This window comes from Sminthopsis crassicaudata, chromosome 1, assembly GCF_048593235.1.
Source record: "Sminthopsis crassicaudata isolate SCR6 chromosome 1, ASM4859323v1, whole genome shotgun sequence".
Taxonomy (NCBI): domain Eukaryota; kingdom Metazoa; phylum Chordata; class Mammalia; order Dasyuromorphia; family Dasyuridae; genus Sminthopsis; species Sminthopsis crassicaudata.
Window position 1 is genome coordinate 478,063,088 of NC_133617.1, and position 25,204 is coordinate 478,088,291.

A 25,204-nucleotide genomic window follows, 5' to 3' on the forward strand; every position below is an offset into this window, starting at 1 on the left:
CTTTCTCTTCCTTCCCTCTTTCTCTCTTTTTTACCATACAGTTATTATGGGCCAGAACTCAGAACTTGAAACAAAGGATTCTTACAAAATATTAAGTTAGTGGAATAGAGACAATCTAATTTAGCATGGTTCAGTATGATTGATTTAATCCTACAAGGAGATGTTATGGACCAGTATTTGAAACAAGGTACTTGTATTAAGTACTGAGGAGACAATGGTTAAATCTAGTTTAGCACTGATATAATCCTACAACAAATTATGGTTTCCTGGTGATATAATGATTGGTGAATACTCAGTGTGGGGCATATAAGGAGGAGCTCTCAGGGCCAGAAAGGACAAGCGCACTAGAAGCTCTTGGAGGCTGAGACAGATTCATTCCATCGTCCATCTTTGTAGTGGCTGGAGGCTGAAGCACAAACCTTTGCAGATTTGGAGAGAGTCAGAGGGCAGAGAAGGAGGCAGGAGCTCAAGCCTACGGAACCAAGGAGAAAGATAGGCCTCTAAGAAAGCTAACTGGGCACCAGGAAAAGAGACAAGACTTTGAAAGAGACAATAAAGGATTTGGACTTTAACACCTGGCTGTACCTGTGGTGATTACTGAACTGAAAGGAAGGCTGCCTCCAGAGACCCCAAGAAAACCTCAACAGACAACATTACATTTTAGAGAGAACATTACATATACTCATTGCAATTTAATATTCTGTCTCCTAGCCCCCTCATTGTTCTGAATATTGCCAACTCTTCACCCATCCTAACCCCCCCCCTTAGAAGTTACCCATCTCTGAGCTGAATCTACCAGATAATAAACAGCTAATAGAATCATATGATATAGTGATCTGTCTTAAAATGATAGAAGCTGTTCCTGCCTTTATCCCATCCAGGTAAAAATGCCTCAGTGGAAACAAATCTTGACCCAAGAATGAGTCACTGGGATTTTCAGGCACTTCAGCAGGCTAGTAGTGAATTTTTCTGGATGGCAGTAGAGGCCTTTGATGATTTCTCTAGTCATCGTAAATGTGACTATCTACTCTGTCCATAGGATATTATGTTCAGTGGAGAGTGAGCTCTAGATTAAATTCCAGAGAGTATAGAATAAAGCTGCTTTTATTTTGAATAAAGGCAAAACTAGAAATATCTAAGGGATATTAAATGAGAACATATGAAATTATTTTCTTTAGCTTCTACAGGTTTGGGATACTATTTTTTTTATTTTCAAGGTTTGCTACGTCATTGTGGGTGTGGGAGAACTAGGTCTTATTTTAAGCAGTGGGACTATTAAAATTTAGCTACAGAGGCTGGCTAGACTCTGGGTGGAGCTGTTATGTGAAGGGGCCAAGTTGTAGAATCTAAGGAAGGAACAACCGGAATGCTCCAGCCACTCAACAGTGTATACACACACACACACACACACACACACACACACACACACATACATACACACACACACACTGTTTTTTCTTGTTCTAGGATACCAAAATACCTTACTACGTAGGTTGATTTGAATTTTTTAAGTCATGTGACAAAACCATGCTACTTAAAATGCAGTGTGTGTGGTTTGAATGTCTTAAGACCGAATTCATGTTTTCCTTGCATAACTGTAGATTTCTGTAATCTGTGAGTGCCTACCCAGACTTAAGTTCATACAGAGCAAATGAAGAAGGTGACAAGTATTTAGACAGCAGGCAAAGACTGTAACTACTTTTGAAATAGAAGCTTTTCATCCAGAAGTTGTCATCCTCGGACCAGGATTCAGTGGGGAAAACTTACAGTTTCAGGAGTAGAACAGACTGTAGCTAAGGTAAGTGCTTAACTTTGTTTAGCTTTGTTTTGATCTGTAAAACTTTGGTCCTGCCAACAAGAACAATCCTGCTTTCAATTTTAGTTTACCCCCCTCCTTCTGATTTACAATGTTTTAGCTGTCTAGGAGACCAATGCAATTTCACATCTGTGGGAAGTTTCTTTCTCTTAAACTGAAGTTTATTTATAACATTGGCTAGCTCTAGGGACCAACTGAGAGTGGGTGCACTCCTGCATATTTTCACACACACACACACACACACACACACACACACACACACACACACACACACCCATATACAATCACAAAGAGAATAGTGGAAAGAGAATTGAGTTTGGAGTCTGATGCAAGAATAGAATTGTTCCAGCTTACATATGTTCTCAGCAAGTTACTTAACATCTCTATAGTCTCCATTTCCTCCTTTATAAAAAATTTTCTATAAAAAAAGACTAAAAAGGAAAAGATGTTTAGCTAAATGATCTGTGAGTTCCTTTCCAGAAGGATAGCCTATGATTCTCTCTCTCACACATACAAGCAGGCAGCCAAAGACCTTTATTTTCCTAGAATTCAGAACTGAGATCACTGATTAGATGGCTCAGGCCTTCTTCATTTAAGCAATATTAGTCCTTCTCGTCACAGCTGTCTCCCAGAGATGAAGGAAATATTATTACTGAAAGGAAACAGGACAGTTCAATGAGTTACTGTTATTGGAAGAGTTTCATCCAGAAATTTAAATTCCGAAGAAAACAATGAACTTTTAATAGCAGGAGCATCTGGAATGTATTTGTTTCGGAGGAACATGAGACCTGAAAGTGAAAGATTCCTCTAGCTATTAGGGAGAAATGGGATTGGAGGGTAAGGGGAAGAGCATGGAGAGAGGAAAGGTTTTAGGTAGCAGGGAAGGGTACGACTGGAATTACATAAAAGCAGCCCAGAATGAAAGATATTAGTGCTTCCAAACTAGAGGACAATGACACACACTCTTGGTTAGAAATCCAACTGAATTTTAGGTTAATGATTTTTCTTTAAAAGTCCAGAATCTTAAGTCTGATACATAAAGATGGCATTATATGTAGGCAGTAATTGATTTAAGAGACTGGGAAAGACAGTTTCCAAAAGCAGACTTCCTCTCTCCCTTACCCCATTCATGAAATTTACCATAAGTTATTCATTCCTTTGGAGTCTCAAGTGAACTTTTAAAATATAAATATTCATCAAATCTTAGCATTTTGACAGAAACTAAAGTTTAATTAATACTTTCCTTGCTTTCATCTCGGAGGAGAATGAAAACAATAAGCTAGCAAAAGGAAGACACAGGGCCCAGAGAGGGTTGATAGAAATGTTTCTAATCTACTTCACAATACTAACGGGAATCTTAAAATACACCAAATCTCCACTGACTTTCCACCATTCCTTCCTTAGTCATACAAAACCAGCTCTCTTAAAGATTATCAGTGATTTTTATAATAGCTAAATTCCTAACCTGTGTTTCCCTCATCATCAGTAAAGAACTTTCTACAGTTTTTGATAATCTGTCCTCTCTTGGCTGCATCTCCCCTCCCCCTCATTATCTTCTGAGCTGTCTGAAAATTCCTTTGCTGGATCATCAACTATCTCCTTCCTTTCTCCCTATTTCCAGACCAACCTTCCCAAGCAAATGGTTGCCAAAAAGGTTCTCTGCTGGGCCTTCTTCCTGTCGCTTTATACTCTTCTCCCTTGGTAAATTCATCTATTCTCAAAGATTCAATAATTATTTCTTTACAGATGAATCTTAAGTCTATATGTCTAACCATAATCTTTCTTTTAAATTCCAGTCCTCCATCTCCAAATGACTTCTGGATATATTCAGTGAGTCAAAGTATTTTGTTTCCAATTTATTCTGTATATAGCCTGTTTGCATGTATGCTATCTTTCCATTTGACAGACCTTTTTTTGGGGGGGATTGGGGGGGCTTTTCTTGATATTCCCAGAACTCAGCATAATGCCTGGCACATGGTAGTTACTTAAATCTTTATTGACTACTGCCAGCCATGAAAACAATTATCCACAAACAGGCTAAATTAAGGATATATTGAGAGGAGAGGGGAAACAATAGAGGAAAGATATAAAGGGGATTGGAAAAGGCTTCCTGTAGAAGGTGAGATTTTAGATAGGACTTGAAAGAAGCCAAAAAAAACTAGGAGGTAGAGATAAGAAGGGGAGCATAACAAGCATAGAACAGTCAATGAAAATGTCTGCACTTGGGAGGCCAGTGTCACTGGACTGCAGAATGTAAGAAGATCAGAAAGGTTGGAGACAGCAAGGAACAGCTTATGAAAGGATTTGAAGGCTAAATAGGAGATTTTTATATTTGACCCTAGGTGGTGCAAATGAAGTTAACTAACAGTGAAAATGGAGGAGTGAAAGGAGGTGAGGGGTGAAGCATGTGACATCGACAGACTGGTACTTTGGAAAAATCACTTTAATAGAGGAGAGGAGAATAGACTAAAGTGGGGGAAAGACTTGGGGCATGCAGACCATGCACACCAACTTGGTAGGATATTATAATAGTCAAGGCCTAAAGTGATACACCAGGGCAAAGGCAATGTCAGAGGAGAGAAGGGAGTGTATTATGCAAATATGTCTCACTTGTTTCAATATTTTTCAGGGTCTAAGGAATCAGGAAGCCTGATTGCTCTGACACATATTGCTGACACTGTGATCTCTAAGTAAATCCCCAGGGAGCTCTCTTAAGTTGGATTGGTAGGACTCTGATGAGAGTTGACTGGGGGGAAAGCTACAGTATGGACAAAAACATACAGTGAGTTAGGAAAATTATCCTAGAGATCTTAGAAGTAAATGTATGAATTAGATTGGACTTTGAACAGCAGATTTAACTATTGCCTGATGTTTTTATTTCTCTATGATTTTAATTTCCCTTCTGGATAAGGAATAAGTTCCTTACTTAATTTACATATGAATTTTCATTATTACTAACTAAAGACTTTTAGTCTACTTTACCATATCCTGTTTTGTATAACTTTGCCAATTAGTATAGAGGTGAAATTTTTGTGAAAATTTAATTTCTCAAACTAAATCACTTGAAAAACTTATTTGTTAACAATTTAAAGAATTTGTTAACCCTAAATCTCTTTTTTTTGCATTATCTCTATAAAAAGGGAACATTTAAAATTTTTTAAATTCTAAAATAATCTATATTTTTTTGCTCTGTCAAAGGGTTCTTACTAGCTACTGTCCAAAATAAATCAACATAGGGTGCAGACATATAAGTAAATTATAATTCATTTATACTCTTAAGAGGGTGACACATACCATCAATAGATGATGGACAGGTGTATCTCACAACTCCATAGATAACATTTCTTCATTCCTCCCTCCACAACTATGTGAAAAAGTAAAAGCCAGAAAGAGCAACAAAAGAAGTTAGTCAATAAGCATGTGTTAAGGTCCTACCACTGCTTTATCAGATAAGATAATCCATAAATAAATAAGGGGAAAGGGAATTATTGAGAGATATGTTCCTGAGACATCATAGGGGGGGAAAAAGGATGGGATGGCAATACTGAACAAAATGGAGTTAGATACATCAACTCAACAGATAATTTTCATTTCTTAACAAAAAAAAAAAAAAAAAAAAAAAAATTCCTCCTAACATATCAAACCAAATCTAAACTCCAAACCAAACTCATTGTCTTTCCTCAAAAAATCTGCCCCTCTTTCCAACTTCCCTGTTTCTGGCAAAACTACCATTATAAGAGCATTTAGAAACAGGAAGTTCAAAATCCACTTTAGATACCACATGACTGTGGCCAAACCATAATCTTTCTGAGTCTTTGCTTCCTCTTTCATAAATGTTATTAACAGCAATCTCACAGGGTTATTTGAGGATCAAATGAGAAAATGCATTACACACCACTCTCCCTCCCTCCTTCCTGCCTTCCTTCCTTCTCTTCCCCCCCCATCTCTGTCTGTCTTCCTCTTTGTCTCTCTCTCTCTTTCTCTGTCTTTGTCTCTTTCTCTTTTCTGTCTCTGTCTGTTTCTTCTCTGTGTCTATCTGTCTCTCTCTTCTCTTCGTTTCTTCTCTGTTTCTCTGTCTCTCTTCTATCTCTCTCTTCTCACTATTTCTGTTTCTTCTCTCTGCCTGTCCATCTATCTGTCTGTCTCTCTCTTCTCTGTTTTTGTCTGTTTCTTCTGTTTCTCTGTCTCTCTCTCTTAGCTCTCTGTCTCTCTTCTCACTATCTCTGTTTCTTTTCTTTATCTGTCCATCTGTCTATCTCTCTTTTTTCTCTTTCTCTGTCTGTGTCTCTCTTTTCTATCTCTCTCTCTCTTCTGTTTTTGTCTCTCTCTCTCTTCCTCTCTCTCTTTCTCTCCCTCTTTTCTCTCTCCCTCTCTTTCTCTGAAAATCTTAAAGAACAATACAAACATAAGCTGCCACCACCACTATCATCCTAGACATCTAGGTTCATGACCTTGGCAGCAAGAGAATACAGGAGAAGGAATGCTGACTCTTAAGTCAGAGGAACTGGATTCAAATCCTCCCTCTGATGGTCAAGTCACTTAACCTTCCTAGTACCTGATTAGATACTAATCTGTAAAATGAATGGGTTTGACTAGATGGCCTTCCAGAAATAGATCTATGATGACAGAATCCTATGAATCAACTTGGAATCTTCTTTGACCTCCCTTCATAGACAATAAATGCCATCTCTAGATTCTAACTTTACAGGCTCATGAAAAATGCAATACAGCTCCAGCAAAAAGAACAGATGGAGTCAAAACACAGATCAAAACACTATTTTTCATCTATTTTTGTGGATTTTTTTAGGGGGTCTGTTTTCTTATAACATGACAAAGAAATGTGTTTTGCATGACTGCATATTATAACCTATGTAAAATTGCTTATCATGGGCAGGGAGGAGAATCAGGAACTCAAATTTTTAAAAAAAATAAATGTTAAAAACTGTTTTACAAGCAATTAGGAAAAAATAAAATAAAATTTAATTTTTTCTTTAAAAAAGATAAAGAGTTTACCTTTACAGCATCTCTCACCTCGGCTGTTTTCTCTCTATTCTCATCCTTGCCATCATAGTCTAGTTCAGGGCCTCATCACCTTTCAAAAAGACTATCATAACAGTTTCCAAATTGGTCTCCTGACTCCAGCATCTCTCCATATTCCAAATTTTTCTTCACATAACTGTAGAAATAATTTTCCTAAGGTATAGAGCTAACTAACCACATTTCCCCGCACAAAAATACCTTCAGTGTCTCCCTAATGCCTATAAGGTAAAATATAAACTTCTCTTAGTCTAGCACTTAAGGGGCTCTACAACTCTCAGACTTTGCCATTACAGGGCATTTAATGTCTGAACTCAACAGGTTCTCTGTGTATGCACAAACCATATCCTCTCCCTGCAATATTCTCCTTTCTCTCTCCCTTTCAGAATTTTTATGCTCCCCTTTCAAGGCTCACCTTAAGTACTAAACAAAACCCCTTTGGTGAGGTCTGATTATCCAGGCTATTAGAGCTCTCTCCTTACTCAAATATTCATACTGTCTGTAATCTGGTCACTTCTTTTGCTTTTCACTGCCTCTCCTTTATTATACTTACGCACATTTATGTAGTAGCCCACTGGAGAATATAAAGTACCGAAGACAGGGCCTAATTTATTCTTTGTATCCTCAAGGCCTACTCATAATAGATGCATAATAATAAATACTCATTACTGAAATAAGTACAGCTAGGCCTGACAGATCTAAGTCTAAGTGAAAATTCTGTCTTCTCTCTAGATTTGAGTGGGGAGTGATAGAATGCTGCTTGTTTTGTTTCCTGGTACACAGAAAGGGAGTTTTGAAACATTTTAAGATAACTGCTTCAGGATTTCCAGACAAACTGTGGTTTTTGTGAAAGCTAGACAACAACTCTGGCCAATTTGACTTGAATAGTTAAAAGGCCTCTTTGGGGTTTTCTATTCCCCCATTTTCCTTTTCTCATTTGTGAGGTTCTTGCCTGATTTTTTCTGAAGATAACTAAGTTCATTAGAAATAAGAGAGAAGCAGGCTCTACAATTAGAATTTACATTCTTAACCAGAGGGTCCAGGGCTGAGCCGGGTTAGAGCTAAGTAGTCAAGTAAGCCCCATTCCCCACCCTGCAATGATAAACACACTGCAAGTGTATTTGGGAAGACAAAACTACTACAGAGAAAAAAAAAAAGGAAGCAGGAAATACACACTGAAGCATAATTTTTTCACCTTTTAAAAAAATCTGAATCTTCTTATACAAAATTAATAATATGGAAATGTTTTACATGATGATACATATAAACTATATCAGATAACTTACTTTCTCAGGGAGGAGAGAAAGGGGGAAGGGTGGAGAGATAAAATCTGGAATTCAGAATTTAAAAAAAAGTTTAAAACTGTTTTAACATGTAATTGAAGAAAGAAAAAAAATATTACTGGGTTTTTTTGTTGTTGTTTTGGTTTTTTTTTTTTTTTTTGCTGAGGCAATTGAGGTTAAGTGACTTGCCCAGGGTCACACAGGTATGAAGTATTAAAGTGTCTGAGATCACATTTGAACGAACTCAGGTCTTCCTGACTTCAGGGCTGGTGCTCTATCCAGTGTGCCATCTGCCTCAAAAAAAAAAAAAAAATTTATTTAAAAAAAGAAAAGAACAGATACAATATATGTACTCCAAAGTTTTCACAAATCATGCTGGTAAATAGAATTCTATTTCCAATTCTGCCCCCTCCCCATTAATGTTATATTAGTTGGAAACAGAATTCCATTAACCAAAATGAGACTGACGGAAACTTTGGCACATGCATAAATAGAAAAGGAGGTGAAGTGATCAAGTGGTCAAGTGATCAAGAGATACTTTTAGTGCTACACTGATACCCCCAAAATGTTAAAAGAGCCAAAACAAGGTTTTCAATGAGTGTGTGGGATTTATTCTTAAATAATAATAACCACCAACATTTTTAAAGTCTGTAAAGTGCTTTACTCTTTTGATCTTCAAAATAACCCCTGTGCAGTAGGTGCTAAATATAAGTAAATAGAAAAATAACCATTTTTTGGGGTGAGGAAACTAAGACTGGGAGAGAAGGTTAAGTGGCTTGTCCAGAGTCACATAGCCAGTAAATGTCGAAGGCAGGTCTTCCAGACTCTTCTTCTAGCCATCTGCCATCTAGCTCCCTAATTTTTTTTTTATTATAGCTTTTTATATACAAAACAAATGCTTGGGTAATTTTTCAACATTGACCCTTGAAAAAGCTTTTGTTTCAACTTTTCCCCTCCCCTAGAAGGCAGGTAGTCCTATACATATTAAATATGTCAAAGTATATGTTAAATGCAATATATATATATATACATATTATACAGTTATCTTGTTGCACAAGAAAGATCGGATTTAGAAAGAAGGTAAAAATAACCTGAGAAGAAAAAATAAAAATGTAAGCAAACAATAACAAAGAGAATGGAAATGTTATGTTGTGGTCCATACTCATTTCCCAGTGTTTTTTCTGTGGGTGTAGCTGGTTCTGTTCATTACAGATTAATTGGAACTGATTTGGATCCTCTCATTGTTGAAGAGAGCCATGTCTATCTAAATTGATCCTCATGTAGTATTGTTGTTGAAGTATACAACAATCTCCTGGTTCTGCTCATTTCACTCAGCATCAATTCATGTAAGTCTTTCCAGGCATCTTTGAAATCATACTGCTGGTCATTTCTTATAGAACAATAATATTCCATAACATTCCATAACCACAACTTATTCAGCCATTCTCCAATTGGTGGGCATCCATTCAATTTCCAGTTTCTAGTCAAAAAAGGCTAAAAAGGGCTGCCACAAACATTAGCTCCCTAAAATTTAAGGAATGGTATAGATAGAGTAGTACGGAATATGAATTGAAAGTCTACAATCTGTGAAGGCAGTAATCTATCAACAATAGCTTTTTATTTTTAAAATACACCCAAAGATAGTTTTCAACATTTACACAATCGAGGAGTTCTTAATCCACCTCAAAGTATGTAATTTAACAATTTCCAATTAATCTCCAATTTGCAAAGACTCAAAACTCTTGAACTTTTATGTCCTCTACTTTCTCATATTCTCTTCTAAGCTTTTTTTTTTTGCTAATAATCTAGAAGCATACATTTAACTATGGTGTTAAAGAAAGGAATCCTGGATTAAATCTTGTTAAAGAGAACAATAACAAAGCTAAGCATTTATGTGGCACTAAATGCCAAACACTGTGTTAAGGACTTTACAAATAGGTGCTCTTATCACCATTTTGCAGATGAAAAAAATGGGGCAAATTGAGGTTAAGTGATTACTTAGGATCATTAGATTATTAAGTCTTTTGAAGGCAGGACTTGCCTTTCTTTTATTAATTGTGTGCCCATCGCTTAGCATACTGTCAGACAGATAGTGAGTGCTTAATAAATGCTTATTGAATTTTATTGGATTGGTCACCCAACTTACTAAGTGATTAAAGATTAAACTTGAACTCAGGTCTTCCTGGGTGCAAGCTGAATACTCTATCCACTGCAAAGAGAATTTCTTTGTAATGAAAACAATCATGTCCTGATTTATTTGGACTGAAAATGGGGGTTATTTTTTAAATAGGAATTTTTTTTTGTCTCAAGTAGAAAACAACCCACACAAATATACATATATAGACATAGACAAACATACACACACACACACACACACCTCAGTAGGTCATATACACCTATCATCTAGTTCTATCCAAAGTAGTCATCTAGACTTCTAGACTTTGCTTGAAGACTAAAGCCAGACCTCTTTTACTAACCTCTCCCAAGAGCAAATAATTTTTGGACAGCTCAAATTGTTAAGAAACTTTCCTCAGCCCAATTAGTTCAAGGAACTTCTCTCCCATCACCTTTCCCCACATTCTACCCTTTGAAAGCAGGTCTAATCCCTCTTCCAAAAATTTTTTCAAATATCTGAAGTCAATACAATTTCTCTTCCTCACCCCATTCCTCAAACCTTTGAAAGGCTAACCAGGCTTAGGACTACCCACTGTGCCATCTAACTGCCTTTATACTGAAATTCAGTTATCAAAATATTTATTTTTGAAAAAAATTCATATATTCCAGGTTAGGAATTCTTGCTCTAAATATAAACAGGAGTACAAGAAGTAAAACATCACCATCAAGTGTATTTAGCAAATCTTGTATGAATTCTTCACTTACTTTATAAGGCTCAGCTTAGGAAAAAAAAGAAGTGAAAAAGAAAAGTGAAGTGAATGTACTAGGAGCATAAGAATTGGAAGGAACTTCTAGATGTCATTTAGAATAACTTTCTCATTCAAGAAATGAAGAAATGAGAGGTGTTAAGACCCCTCCAACAGGAGGTGGTGGACTGTACTCAAAATTTAAGCAGTCATTTTTCTACACCATGTGCCACCTCTAGACAGGGAGCCTTCCCAAGACAGCTCCTCCTAGGGACATAAGGAGCCAGTCTCTATTTCTTAAATTTAAAAGTTGTTCTCAGTGCTTTTTAGCTAAGGAGGTGGCACAACCAGAACTCTCAGATGTGGATTCAGTGGGATGGGGAGGCACAGCTAATTTTTATATAAATAGTCAACCCGAGTAGACAAGCATAGGCAAACTTTCCAGCCCATGTGTTCCTGAATAAAAGGCTAATGCTAGTCCCTTCCCTCTAAGATTAGATAATCTTCGTTTATCCTGTTTATATTTTATTTGTACATAATTTTTTTACACATGGCGTCCCCATTAGACTGTGAGCTCCCTAAGAGCTCAGCTAAGATTCTTCATATTTCCAGTACTTAGCACAATGCCTGAAATATATTAGGTACTTAATGAATAATTTTTGATTTGACTAACCTTGGAGCTGGGGAAAACTTAAGATAAACATGTGTCTTATACAATGGATAGACTTGAAAATAGGAGGAAGAGGTTGTGGCCCATAAATGAGTCCTTCTGAATTCAGATTTAGGCTAGTTTCAGGGGGACAATAAAAGTTTACACCAAGATTTCTGTACTCTGTCCAATTTTCTGTGAATCTCAGATTATTAAGATTAGTAAAAATAAATTTCTTTTGGGCAACAAGGTGGCTCAGTGGATGGAGTGCCAGGAAGACTCAATCTTCCTAAGTTCAAATCTGGCACTTACATAACTGTGTGATCCTGGGCAAGTCATGTAAACCTATTGGCTATAGTTTCCTCATCTACTCTAAGTAGTTTGCCATCTCCTTCTCCAGTTCAAGAAAACACCAAATGGGGTCACAAAGAATTGGATGCGGGGGCAGCTAGCTGGCGCAGTGGATAGAGCACTAGGAGGACCTGAGTTCAAATCTGGTCTCAGACACTTAACACTTCCTAGCTGTGTGACCCTGGGCAAGTCACTTAACCCCAGCCTCAGGGGGGAAAAAAAAAAAAAAGAATTGGATACAACTGAAAATGAATGAAAATGAAGAAAGTTTCTTGGGTATGTGGGGGCTTATTTGAGGGAATGGCTGTAAAGAAGAAATAATATTCTCATTCTTTTACATTTGTTTGTTTAAATAATACCAAAAAAAAAAAAAAAAAAAGGAAAAAAAAAGTCTACCCTATAGGAGTCCTGTGTATATTCCTAAATTCATTCTCTATTCCTCACATCAAGTATGGCAATCATCACTACAGTCTAGAGGAAAAAAGAGGTGCTAAGGGCATATTTAGACCCTAAACAACATTCCTCTCCCTCTCCCTCTCTCTCTCTCTCTCTCTCTCTCTCTCTCTCTCTCTCTCTCTCTCTCTCTCTCTCTCTCTCTCTCTCTTTTCCTCTCCCCCTCTTCCCTTCCCCCTACTTCAGCACATATAAACATAGTTTATTGATTATAGTTATATAAAACTATAATATCGATCCAATGTCAGTCTCAAAAGACGAAAATATAGCACTTTTTATATTTCTATTCTTGGACAAGATTACTTAATACATATGAAGGAACACAATTGCAAGCTTTAATACTGATCCTGGGATTATTTTGACTTGAGGCAAAGAAAGAGGAAAGAAGAGGAGAGAAGGGGCATAAATAGGTTGACAGTAACTCTTAAACATTAAATGAAAATATATATATCATTCCACAAAAGCAGTATAATTACATGAAAAGTTTTAAATATGATCCTTTGAAATGAGGTCTATTTAGTTTAGATAGATAAAGATAGAGAGATATGGACATACACAAAATTCAAAATAAGGGTAAAAGTGTGTGTGGCTAGTTTCTTTGGTTTCTTTTCAAAATACCATCTTAATATCAGTACCAAGGCCAGATCACAATGTTTTGTCATCCCACATATCAAAACTCTAATCAGCTCTATCCCTGCTCTGGGTATGGCAGTTTTCCAGATAAAAACCACTTTAATTAACTAGAAAGTTCCTAAACTGTGCCTGGACAATGAGCCAACCCCCAAAGCTATGAAGTATAAAATAAGACTGTGATTCTATGTAAGAAAATCTTACATGGTTACTCAACTTGGCAGAAAGTTTGGAAAGAGCTGAGTAGACAGAAATGGAAACATTAATAAAGCCTGAAGAAGCTATAACAATTCACTTCTATGAGGGAAAAGAGATAATGACAAAAGGAAGAAAAAATAAATTTCTTTGGGCTGAGGCAAGGAAAGAATTAAACAAGAAAAACACTCTCAGAACAAGGAATCTTCTATCCCTTCTGTATCTATAGGAAGAAAACAGGATTGATTGATTCAATGACATTTGATAAGCTTCAAGCCATATATACTGCCTATATCTTAAATCAAAGAATGTTAGATCTAGAAGAGACTTCACAAGTAATGCATTTGAATGTCTAATTTTATAGATGAAAATAGAAGTCTAAGAAATAATTTGCCCCTAAATCACATAGCTCAAGATATAGCAGAGTTGGGACCACTCCCTAGGTCTCAAGAGACTCCATTACAGATAAAAGAAAATTTATCAATAATTTTGTTTCAAATATATTTTGCCAGCTCAGCTTACATAGTATAGTAATTATAGTACTCATTTTTAAAAAGTCACCTATTACATATATGCACTTACATCAAAATACATCAGGCTTTGTAGTTGCAAAGAACCCTAAATAAAAATGACTACTCTTAGTGAAAGGAAACTAGGAATATGTGAGTCTCCAAATTCTTCTGCAAAGTTGTTGACTTAAATTATTCATGGCAAAGAAGTCTGTGCCAGGAATGAGGGGAAAATGTCTAAGCCTCTGCTTTATAGACATTATAATAAAAGGAACAGTTTCTGCCCTCAAGGAGCTTACAGTCTAGTAAGGAAATTGATGCAGACATGAAACAAAAAGAGTTTACCTCTATATCAATATATAAAACTAGATGCAAAACAGTGTGGTAAAGCTCAAACATATATAAGGGATTAGAACTACAATGTAGTATAGCAGAAAAAGGCAGGAATTTATTAATAAAAGGTCTTGCTTCTAGTCCCAACTCTGCCACTAAGGAGATGTGTTCTTCCTGGGCAAGTCACTTTATCATTGTTGGCCCACAGTGTCCACAGCTTTAAAACAAAGGCTCTGGTTTAAATTATTTCTAAATCTTTTCCAATTCCAGAAAAATTTTATTAATCCTATGGGTCTGTTATCCTCAGTAAAGAAAGAAATAGTTGGGTTTGGCAAGAAAGAGGCAGTGAATTTGTACAAAGGTCTGGGAAGTAATTATAAGATTATAATATATCAAATTGAGGAGTAAGGTCATTTTGTAAGGAGAGCAAAAATATGATAAAAGTACAGAAATAGTAATGCAAAATGCAAATAATATTTGTAGTAATGGAAAAGTAACTGAAGCAAGGGCAATGTTGAGAAGTCATAAAAAATAAGAAGAATTGGTAAAATAAGATAATTGGGTCAGGCTAAGGACTTTCCATTTGGGGAAACTGAGAGCAATTATTTGTTCTTATAAAAGAGAATCAATATCCTTATACTTAAAAAAAAAAAAAAAAAAAAACTATGGAGAATATAAGGAAAAAGCTAGATACCACTAAATATATCTACTGAGTCATATTCACAGATAACGAACTTCTTTAGTCACTTCATCTACCAGAGAGATAATTCAAAAGAAGAGAAGACTAATGCTGCCTCATGGCTTGCCTGATCCTGTATAGAGAGTAACAAGAGGGAGGGGGGCGGGGCGGGATATAACAAGATAAATGTTCTAGCACTAGCATACCAAGCAACCAATCAAAATCCACCTAAGCAGTATAATTTCCATAATAACTCCAAAATTAAATAGTAACATCACTAAGAAACCATTTAACTCAAATAGTCAAAGGCTATTAAGAGAGCACAGGATGCCAATGATGAGCAGAAACACCAGACTTTTCCAGGGCAAGTTCACATGGATAAGCTTGACTCCCAGTAACTCAGAATTTATCACCAATTTACCACATATACTAATATGTGAGCCAATATCAAACTAAACTTCTCCTATTTAAATCGACCCCTAGAATCACTATGGAAACAGGGATGTCTCACAGGCCTGTGGGTCACTGTTTCCATAGGGACTCAAAGGGGCCAACCCATCTCTTCCTTATCCTACTTCCTAAAAAAATCATAATGAATAAAATGTGAGAAGAGTATATATAACAGTAGATTCTTTGAATCACACCTTTTCCTCACATAGTCTACAAAGTAAAAATAATAGTTAACCTTATAGAGGGCTTATTATGTGCCAGACACTATACTAAATACTTCAGAATTATTATCACATTTGAAATAACAAGGGCAAGGATACAAAAGTTACAGAAGAACTTAGGCCAGCCTATGAGAAAATAGCCCTGGAAGCTATCCACACAGGGCTCCTCTCCTGCTCCACGCCAGGCAGCTTGGAAAGAGAAGTCTCCTCCCTCTGCCTGCCGCCTATCAGGCCAGTCTCCCTCCTTGACTTGCTGGATCCTAGCAGAGGCTGTCACTGAGCTCTCACGCCAGCAGGTTCTGCCTTTACCTCCCCAGGCTTCTCTGACCGTGCTCTTCTTCATGCCCTCTTCATGGCACCCCTATGCCACCCCCCAGCCTCCAGGAAGCTCCTCTCCCCTTCTTCTTAACAGCCCTCATTTCTTTTAGTTCCATTACCCCCTTTCCCAAGGTCTTGTGTGCCTGCCAACCCAATCCTATCAAGAAACTGTTGCCTTCAATGCTTTCTGTCTACTTTGTTCACACCTTGTTTATTTTTCAGGGGATCAAAGCATCACAGGATCATAGATGTAGAGCTGGAAGGGCCCTCAGCAGGCACCCTTCACCCCCCTCACTGTTCATATGAAAAGACTGAAATCCAGGGAAGTTAAAAGACATACTTAAAAGTCACAGAGACAGAGATGGAATTTGAACCCCGGGCCCGCTGACTGCAGCCAGTGTGCCTCCTGTTGTCTCTCCAATAAAATGGATGCTCCTGGAGGGCAGAGGCTATCTCCCTTGCTCTTTGGCAGTCTTTAATAAATGCTACATGGCATAGCCAATAGAGTGCTAGAGTTCCCAGCTCTTTGACTTTGGGAAAGTCACTAGAAAGTGACTTTTCTCCTCTGTAAAATGGGGATCAGAATAGTACCTTCTATTTGTAAGGATCAAATGAGATAATAATTGTAAGGCACTTACTTATTAGCACAGTAAGTATGCAAATGTTGATGTTTAATCATTTTTGATTGTGTCCAACTGATCTTTTTGAAGGACTGGAATGGTGTGTCATTTCCTTCTCCAGCTCATTTTACAGATGAATAAACTGAGGCAAACAGGGTTAGGTATCTTGTCCAGGGTCACACAGCTAAGACCCATCTGAGGCCAAATTTGAACTCAGGCTCAGCAATTTATCTACAGCAACACCTAGCTACCCAATACAAATGTCAGGTATTGTTATTTTATTTTATTTTATTTTATTTCTTGAGGCTGGGGTTAAGTGACTTGCCCAGGGTCACACAGCCAGGAAGTGTTAAGTGTCTGAGATCAAATTTGAACTCGGGTCCTCCTGAATTCAGGGCTGGTGCTCCATCCACTGCGCCACCCAGCTGCCCCTAGGCATTGTTATGATGACAATCAAAGGATTGATACAACTTCTACTTTGCTTCCAGTTTTCTGCAGCACAATTTAGAATATTAGAGTATTTATAATAATGCAATGCCATAGTTGGCATTCATAAATTCAACTCAAAATTTTCTTTATGGAAAAGAGAAAAGGCACACAGAACAGAATAGATGACTAAAGAATACAATCAAGAACACATGTTTTGAGGAAACATTTGGACACAACTGGCTCATCCTCATTTAGCCCTGCCTAAAATCAAAAGCCCTGAACCTGGTTGTGTAAAAGTAGGGAACAAACTGGAGGTAGATCCAGATACTCCACAAAACACAAAACTAAAATGTGACATGATCTATTTCCTCAATCAAAGGATTTTGACAGCTTCTGACTATTAAAAACAAAACAAAACATTTATTCTCAAGCATCCAAACAGAAGTAACCCAGATAATCCCAATCAATCCAAATTTAACATTTCATGCCCTTTATCCATTCTGATTAGAATAATTTTATTTTCTACCCATAGTAAATGTTCAAAAGATTTTCTTTCCATTTTGCCTTAAAGAAAAATTCAGAAAATTTCTTCTCAGGACAATTCTTGCTCTTAATTTTCAAGTCATGCTAGAATCATACATGGTGATTACTCAGTACTTTACTCAGTGGAAAACAGTTGATACTGAAATTATATATATATATAAAAAACTATGGCTCTTAAAAAAAAGTTTGGGACATATCTGAGAAACTTCTGTATCCAATAGATCTGAGGATATGTGGAAAAGAGAGAAAAGGGGGATTATTGTTTATTAATTCAGTTTTTTAAAGTATTAATGCGTTACATTAATCAAAGATTGGTAAATAGACATAGGTAGTGAGAGCACATTTTTTTTCACCAAAATTAAACTAAATTTAAACATGACTAATGGCAATAAAGGACAGGTCCAAGAAGAACAAACCAAGGTTAGGGACTAAATCTGGGATGGTTACTAATAAGAAACTCCACTCTTGGTAAGGAATTGAATTTACTAAAGCAGATCAGGATACAGTTTTGAATAGTTGCTTGAAGCATTGAGGAATTCAGTGACTTCCCAGGGTCACACAAGCAGTATGGATCAGAGGCAACACATGACTCTCCCCTCCCTCCCCGCCCGTCTTCCTTGCTCCACAGGAAGCTCAATGCTCTCTACTACATCATGTTTCCTCTCTAAATCTAGGTTAATATCCAATTTTTGACCTCCCCTCTCCCCAAACTTGCAATTCTAGTTCATTGAAAAAGCTAATATACTGGCTTATTTCTCACTTTTGTGAACATTAAGTTTTCAAAAAAGAAACTACAGGCAACTTCAGTTCAAATTAGACTGACTCAGAAGAGTTGTAGCTTTTTCTCTGGGAGCTGATACCAATCTTGTATCAGGTAACTAAAAGTTACCTATAACTATGGTAGGATAGCTTCACCAGTGTTTTGGATGAGAAATTAAGGACTGATCCATTGGTATACGTTTGCTGATGCTGAATTTCAAACATGGTTTTATAGGATCTAAAGGTAGAAGGGACCTTATAGATCATTTTACTTCAACCCTGAATTTTAAAGAGGACAATCCAAGGTCCTTGGTTGTTCAAGCCCTTTGCCCAACTTCAGTACTGGGAGAAAGAAGCAGAGTTAAGACCTGAAAGTGGCTTTTCTCACTTCAAATCCAGGCCTCTTCACTACCACCTCCTTCAACTTCTCTTTCTAATTTTGGGAAAACAATTTTTAAAATTTACCACATACAAGAAATTGTTTTAGATGTCAAGGATATTACAAAAGTTGTAAAGACAAGAAAGGCAGCCTGTTTTAGTACACTGGATTTGAAGTCAGAGGGTCTGGTTCCCAAGTTTCTTATAACAACCATCTTTTGTCATTTTCTACAAGTCACTTCTTTGGGCCTCGATTTCCACATGTTTACATTGTGGAGGTATGGGGAGATCTTCTGTAAGTTTTCTTTCAGTTAGAAAGTCATATTTTCAAAGATTTAAGGATGAAACAAATCTTAAAGAGCATCTAAACCACTATTAATTTAGTAAAAGAGGAAACTAAGGCACAGAGAGATTAAATGGTTTGTTCACAGTCACACAAAGACAAAGTGGCAAAGCTAAGATTTGAACTCAAATCCACTGACTTTCTTTCCAGTTCTACATTGATCCTAAGTCACAAAGAGGAGTTCCAAAAAGTACTTGAACAATGATGGCATTATTGGTATAAGTGAACAGCCTCTCAAAAAAGACTACTTTGAAAGGGACAAGATTCATTAAAATAGGCAAGTTGTGGGATGTATGGACTCCCCCTGCCCCCTCCCAAAAACAACAATCACATTATTTTATAGCAAATGTATGTTTCAAATAAAATATGCGTTCTTTATAGCAAATAAAATTCTGTAATCTGCAATGACTCTACTTCTTAGGGATATTTATTTATCACACAAAGCATATGCAAACTACTATTTTTCAGTTATACCCACCAAGCCTTCAGGTATTCTATTAAAGTTATACCTCTGAATTTATGGCCTTCAATTTTCTTTGAATAAATAGCAATTAGACCTTGCAATACAGCCTACAATTTAGTTAAAAGAAAAAGAGAAGCCATTTTGTACGGAAATAGAATTATTAAAGTGATACATGATGGGACCATTATAGCTAACAGTCTGTCAACACTGTCAGTGAAACCTCTAACTTTGAGAATTTACAACTTAGCAGTAAAAATGTACTCCAGGCTGAAAAGAAATAAATCAGATTTCAATCCAATGGAGATTATTTTTTAAAATATGATGCCTGCTATGGCCACACTGTGAAATTTTCTATAATTTCCATAGGAGAATTTTTTAAAGTTTAAAATGCATGAGTTCCAAAATATGAAACAAAAATACTCAAATCCAGAACTAAAATAGATCAGAGACTAAGAATCAAATCTTATAATTATTCTTTGTTCTATGGTTTTGTCTTTGGAATTTGGGCAATGTTCTTAATAATATAGCATATAAAACTACATTTAGAATAAATTATAGACTTAAGGAAGGCAAAAAAATTCCTTGGTGGGAAAAGGAATGAGGAAGTTACTGAAAAAAATCCATTATCATTTTGGTTTATGAAAGGAAATCACCTGTCATTCATTCTTAGTTTTGAATATGAATATTATAAGTACACTAAAGTGTACCATCTCTTCTCCTGAGGACTTTTTACTGATCCTTGAGGATTCTGTATCACTGGCAAATATGAAGGAGCTGGAATATGTGTTTATATATGTAGGAGGGCATGTTTGTACCTGACAGAGTAGTTGATACTTTTATGACACACCCACACACCCACACACCTACACACACACGGATACATGGAACATAGGCAAGGAAAAAAGAGAAGACCTTCTGATCAAATCTCATTCTATTTATTCAAGTGGATTTGTATCAACTAAGTACTCTCCTGTGACATATGAGGAAGGTGCTTTATGTTGATTATTCACTCATTAATTATTTGTCTCAATAATTGAGATTAGCCTCAGTAAATTCTAATGGAAGTGGAGGCATTTAGATGAATGAATGTTCATTTGAGTACATGATGCACATGAGGAAAGAAAGAGGAGGGGTTATAAAAAACAAGTGTCATGGAGGGATATTGGAGGGTCAGAAGAATATATTTTGCCCAATATGCAATTTTTTTTTATCATTTGCTCCCACTTTTTAAAATAGGTATTGAGAATACTTCTACTAGAAATCTTTAGAATTTGACCCCAAAGAATGCCCCAGGTTTCCTGAAACTTGCTGTCAAAAACTCCAAGACCTTTCAAAATTATAATTGACCTGTTATGGCCAACCATGAACTCTTAGTAGTTGAGGCAATCAGAGTTCTTTTCTGGATCTTTTTCTTTTACAGATTGTGACCTTGTTTCCCTTGTCAAGCCCTTCCTCAGAAGATGGTCTCACAGAACATGACTTGGATAAAATATCCAAGTCAAGAACTCATTGAGATTGAAGATATCATATGGTCACAGAACATCATATCAAGATTTATGCATGTCTACTTTGCACTCTTTGTTCCAACAAGTTTGGTAGCTGGCACATTCAACCTGACCACCTTCATTAAGGGGCACTCTCTGCTAGGAAAACTGGACCTGTACCTCTTGGACCTGACTGTGACAAACCTTCTGATAACCCTGTTTTCATTTACTGCCATCACTAGACCAGATTATATACCAACCACCAACCTGAGCTGTGGGGTACTCTCTTTTTTCTTCAACATCTGTTACTTCAATGCTCAGTATATTCAGATTGCCATGTTCTACATATTCCTGTTTCAGGATTATTTGCCCTGTCTGAGGACGGCAACCTTAATCCGGAAGCCACTGGGACACTTGGGCCTTGTCTTTGCCTGCGCTTTCAGCAGCTCCCTGGGAGGCGCGATCCTTCTGGGCACAGCTAGTTCTTTATCTGACAGTGTCCTGTGCCAGGTTGACCCGTTGGTAGCCTGGCCCGAATATGAGATTGTCAAGTTCAGCCTGGGTTTTGGGGTGGCGCTAAGTATCGAGGTGGTTTTCTTCACCCTCCTCATTGGGAAGCTGATACGAAAAAGAGACCCTCCACAGAAGGATGGCGCGCCTGCTCACCTGATCATGCTGACTATCACCCTCATCATGTTTGCCTGCCGCCTCTTCTACAACATTATGCTACTCAACAGGGCCAGGCTCAAACTTGGGAGGGATAATGGCTCTCCCAGAGATGAGCTCATCATGAATATTGCAGAGCTGGTCCTGTTTGGTGAGAGCTGTGCCGGTGGCCTGGCCATTCTCTTTCTTCATAAGCCATGCAAGGTGGCCCTAAACCAAAGCCTACAAAATCTAACCAAATGGTGTAGGAGGGAAGAAGAGACCCACCACAGCATTTCCATTTAGAGAGGTATCTAAAATGCATCAGAATCACTGCATGGTGGAGAAGGGCAACAATACAAAGAGGTGAACACTCAGCCTTTAAAGAGATTCCAAATTTGCAGTGCAAGATCAAACAGGCAGAATTTGATGTCTTGGCAAGAGACTGTAGGAATTTTGTCACTACTGGATTCCAGATCATCCACAAATATTCCTAAATGCCAAAAAGAACCTCTATATGTCAAAAATCATAATGGAAGGCAGCTAGTCTTTTACAATTAAAACTGACAGAGATGCCCAAATATATTCAATAAATGCAGGCCAGAATATATTTAGATATTTAAGCAATATTTTATTTTCCCAGGCAATTGGAGTTAAGCGTCTTGCTCAGGGTCACACAGCTAGTAGGTATTAAGAGTCTAAGCAGGTCCTCAAGTCCTCCTGACTTCAGGGTTAATGCTCTATCCAATGCACCTATCTAGCTGACCCCCCTCTCCCAAGTTTGTTTTAAAATATACTATTCATTGCAAATCAATATAGAAACACAGAAGTAAAATACATTGCTTTATTGCTACAGAAAAACTAGTTCTTCAGAGTAGCTAAATAAACTTGACATTAGCCAGAGAAACCTAGCTAAAAATGAAATAAGGGTTTTGGGGGGTTTTGTATATAAATAGAATAACATTCTATTCATAATATAATAAACTGAGGTTAAAAAGTTATCACAAAATGGTCAAAGGATATGAACAGACAATTTTCAGATGATGAAATTGAAACTATTTCTACCAAATAGAAATTTGATGTTCCAAATCATTATTGATCAGAGAAATGCAAATTAAGACAACTCTGAGATACTACTACACATCTCTCAGATTGGCTAAGATGACAGGAAAAAAAAATGATGAATGTTGGAAGGAATGCAGGAAAACTGGGACACTGATACATTGTTGGTGGAGTTGTGAACAGATCCAACTATTCTGGAGAGCAATCTAGAATTATGCTCAAGAAATTATCCAATTCTGCATACCCTTTGACCCAGCAGTGTTTCTACTGGGCTTATATCCCAAAGAGATATTAAAGAAGGGAAAAGGACCCACATGTGCAAAAATATTTGTGGCAGCCCTTTGTGTAGTGGCTAAAAAGGAAAATGAATGGATGCCCATCAATTGGAGAATGGCTGAATAAATTGTGGTATATGAATGTTATGGAATGTTATTGTTTTGTAAGAAATGACCAGCAAGATGATTTCAGAGAGGCCTGGAGAAACTTATATGAACTGATGCTGAATGAAATGAGCAGGACCAGGAGATCATTATATACTTCAACAACAATACTATATGATGATCAATTCTAATGGAAGTATCTATCTTTGACAATGAGAGGATCCAATTCAGTTCCAATTGATCAGTGATAAACCAGAACCAGCTACACCTAGTGAAAGAACACTGGGAAATAAGTGTGGGCTGTTTACATTTTTGTTTTTCTTCCCAGATTATTTTTACCTTTCTAAATCCTATTTTTCTTGTGCAACAAGAGAACTGTATAAATATGTGCACATATACTGTATCTAAGATATACTTTAACATGTTTAACATGTATGAGACTGCCTGCGATCTAGGGGAGGGGGTGGAAGGAGAGAAGGGAAAAGTTAGAACAGAAGTATTTGCAAAGGACAGTATTGAAAAATTACCCATGCATATGTTCTGTCGATAAAAAGCTATAATGATAAAAAAAAAGTTATCACACATATTTAAAAGTGATTTTTATGGTGTTGATACAGTAATGACAATTGGACAATGTTCTGTTTGTTCTAATATGCTACAGTACAATGAAAAGTCAATTGGTACTGAGGATAACAAGGTTCTGGTCCCTAACCTGAGACTGATTGTAAAGGTTTCTTTTCAATTTATTTTCAATTCAAGATTTTCCTATCTTGCAAGATTATTGCAAAGATCAAATGAGAGCATAAGTGTACAAGTGCTTTGGAAAGCATAAAGCAGATATACAAATGCAAAGTATATTTATTATGAACAGTTCAAGATTAGCTTGGATGTGGGAAGGAAAACTAATGAAACTAATGCCCTGAACTTTACTGTATTTCTTTTTTATTATTAGCTATAAATCCAAGAATAATTCTTGAAACCAATGGTTTACATGCAAAATATGTATTAAAACAATTTCTCTTAAGTTAAAGAATGTGTATTCACCCATCAAGTAAATTTTGTGAGGAATGAATAAAAAATTCATGTTAAAAAAAATAACTACTCTACTTCATTCATTGCCAAATACTAATATTGTACCTGATGATAGACATTTGCTCGATTTTGTAAAGAACACAAAGTGAATCAAAATGGTCCCTGGCCTCATGAGATTTCCAATCTACTGGAGAGAATGAATAACATATCAACAAAAATTACCATGAGATAATACAGATCTCTCCTTTTTAGTAGATCAGGTAAAAATTAAGGAGGAAGAAAAGGCATTTAAGCTATATTTTGAAGATGTGAGAATATTACCAGGCAGAGATGGCAACAAAACACATTAAAAGGGAAAACTTTTTTTCTTTTTTATTCAACTTTATTTTATTTTCAATTACAAATTCTCTTTCCTCCTCTTTCTTCCCTTCCCATCCATTGAGAAGGCAAGAAAAAAAATCATTACAAATATGTGTAGACAAGCAAAACACATGATGTAGGAGAAAAATGCATGAATAAAAAAGCTAAGGTGGGAAAAGATGAGACATTTGACAAACAATGAACAGCTGAGCTTGTGGAAAACTTAGGGGTCATGTCAGCACATGGCAGGAATTTGTAACCTGAGGTTAATGACCTTTTAAAAATACTTTACTTTTAAAAAAGTATTTTGTATTATTGTTCTGTAAGAAATGACCAGCAGGATGAATACAGAGAGGCTTGGAGAGACTTACATCATCTGATGCTGAGTGAAATGAGCAGAACCAGGAGATCATTATACACTCCAACAACGATACTGTATGAGGATGTATTCTGATGGAAGTAGATATCTTTGACAAAGAGAAGATCTAATTCAATTCCAATTGAACAATGATGGAATCAGCTATACCCAGAGAAGGAACACTGGGAAATGAGTGTAAACTGTTTGCATTTTTGTTTTTCTTCCCAGGTTATTTTTATCTTCTGAATCCAATTCTTCCTGTGTAATAAGAAATTCGTTTCTACACACATATATTGTATCTAGGATATATTATAACATATTTAACATGTATGGGACTGCCTGCGATCTAGGGGAGAGGGTGGAGGGAAGGAAGGGAAAAATCAGAAGTCAGTGCAAGGGATAATATTGTGAAAAATTACCCATGCAATGTACTGCCAAAAATAATTATAATTATAAAATAAAAAAATTATTAAAAAAGTATTTTAATAAATTTATTCCAATGTCATTTGTTTTCTTTGTAATCCTATTTTAAAAATTTATACATTTAAACATACTTTTCTGAA

General features: G+C 36.6%; 2 protein-coding genes across 7 annotated transcripts in view; one reads left to right on the top strand and one right to left on the bottom strand.

Moving 5' to 3' along the window:
- CHLSN (cholesin) overlaps positions 1-25,204 on the bottom strand; it is a 342,470-nt gene that overhangs the window by 223,691 nt on the left and 93,575 nt on the right. The window lies entirely within an intron of this gene.
- LOC141550451 (uncharacterized) lies at positions 1,288-25,135 on the top strand. 5 transcript variants are annotated; one of them, XM_074281119.1, is made up of 4 exons: positions 1,289-1,798; positions 3,438-3,517; positions 3,613-3,646; positions 20,741-25,135. In XM_074281119.1, exon 4 carries the CDS (start codon positions 20,781-20,783, stop codon positions 21,753-21,755), a length of 975 nt encoding a protein of 324 aa, XP_074137220.1. In that variant the 5' UTR covers positions 1,289-1,798; positions 3,438-3,517; positions 3,613-3,646; positions 20,741-20,780; the 3' UTR covers positions 21,756-25,135. The 5 variants fall into 5 exon arrangements, 4 of the variants coding, with proteins under 4 accessions (XP_074137223.1, XP_074137222.1, XP_074137220.1 ...); XR_012484604.1 differs by lacking the exons at positions 3,438-3,517; positions 3,613-3,646 and having other exon boundaries at positions 1,288-1,798; positions 20,741-22,916; positions 24,495-25,135; XM_074281122.1 differs by lacking the exon at positions 3,438-3,517 and having other exon boundaries at positions 1,288-1,798.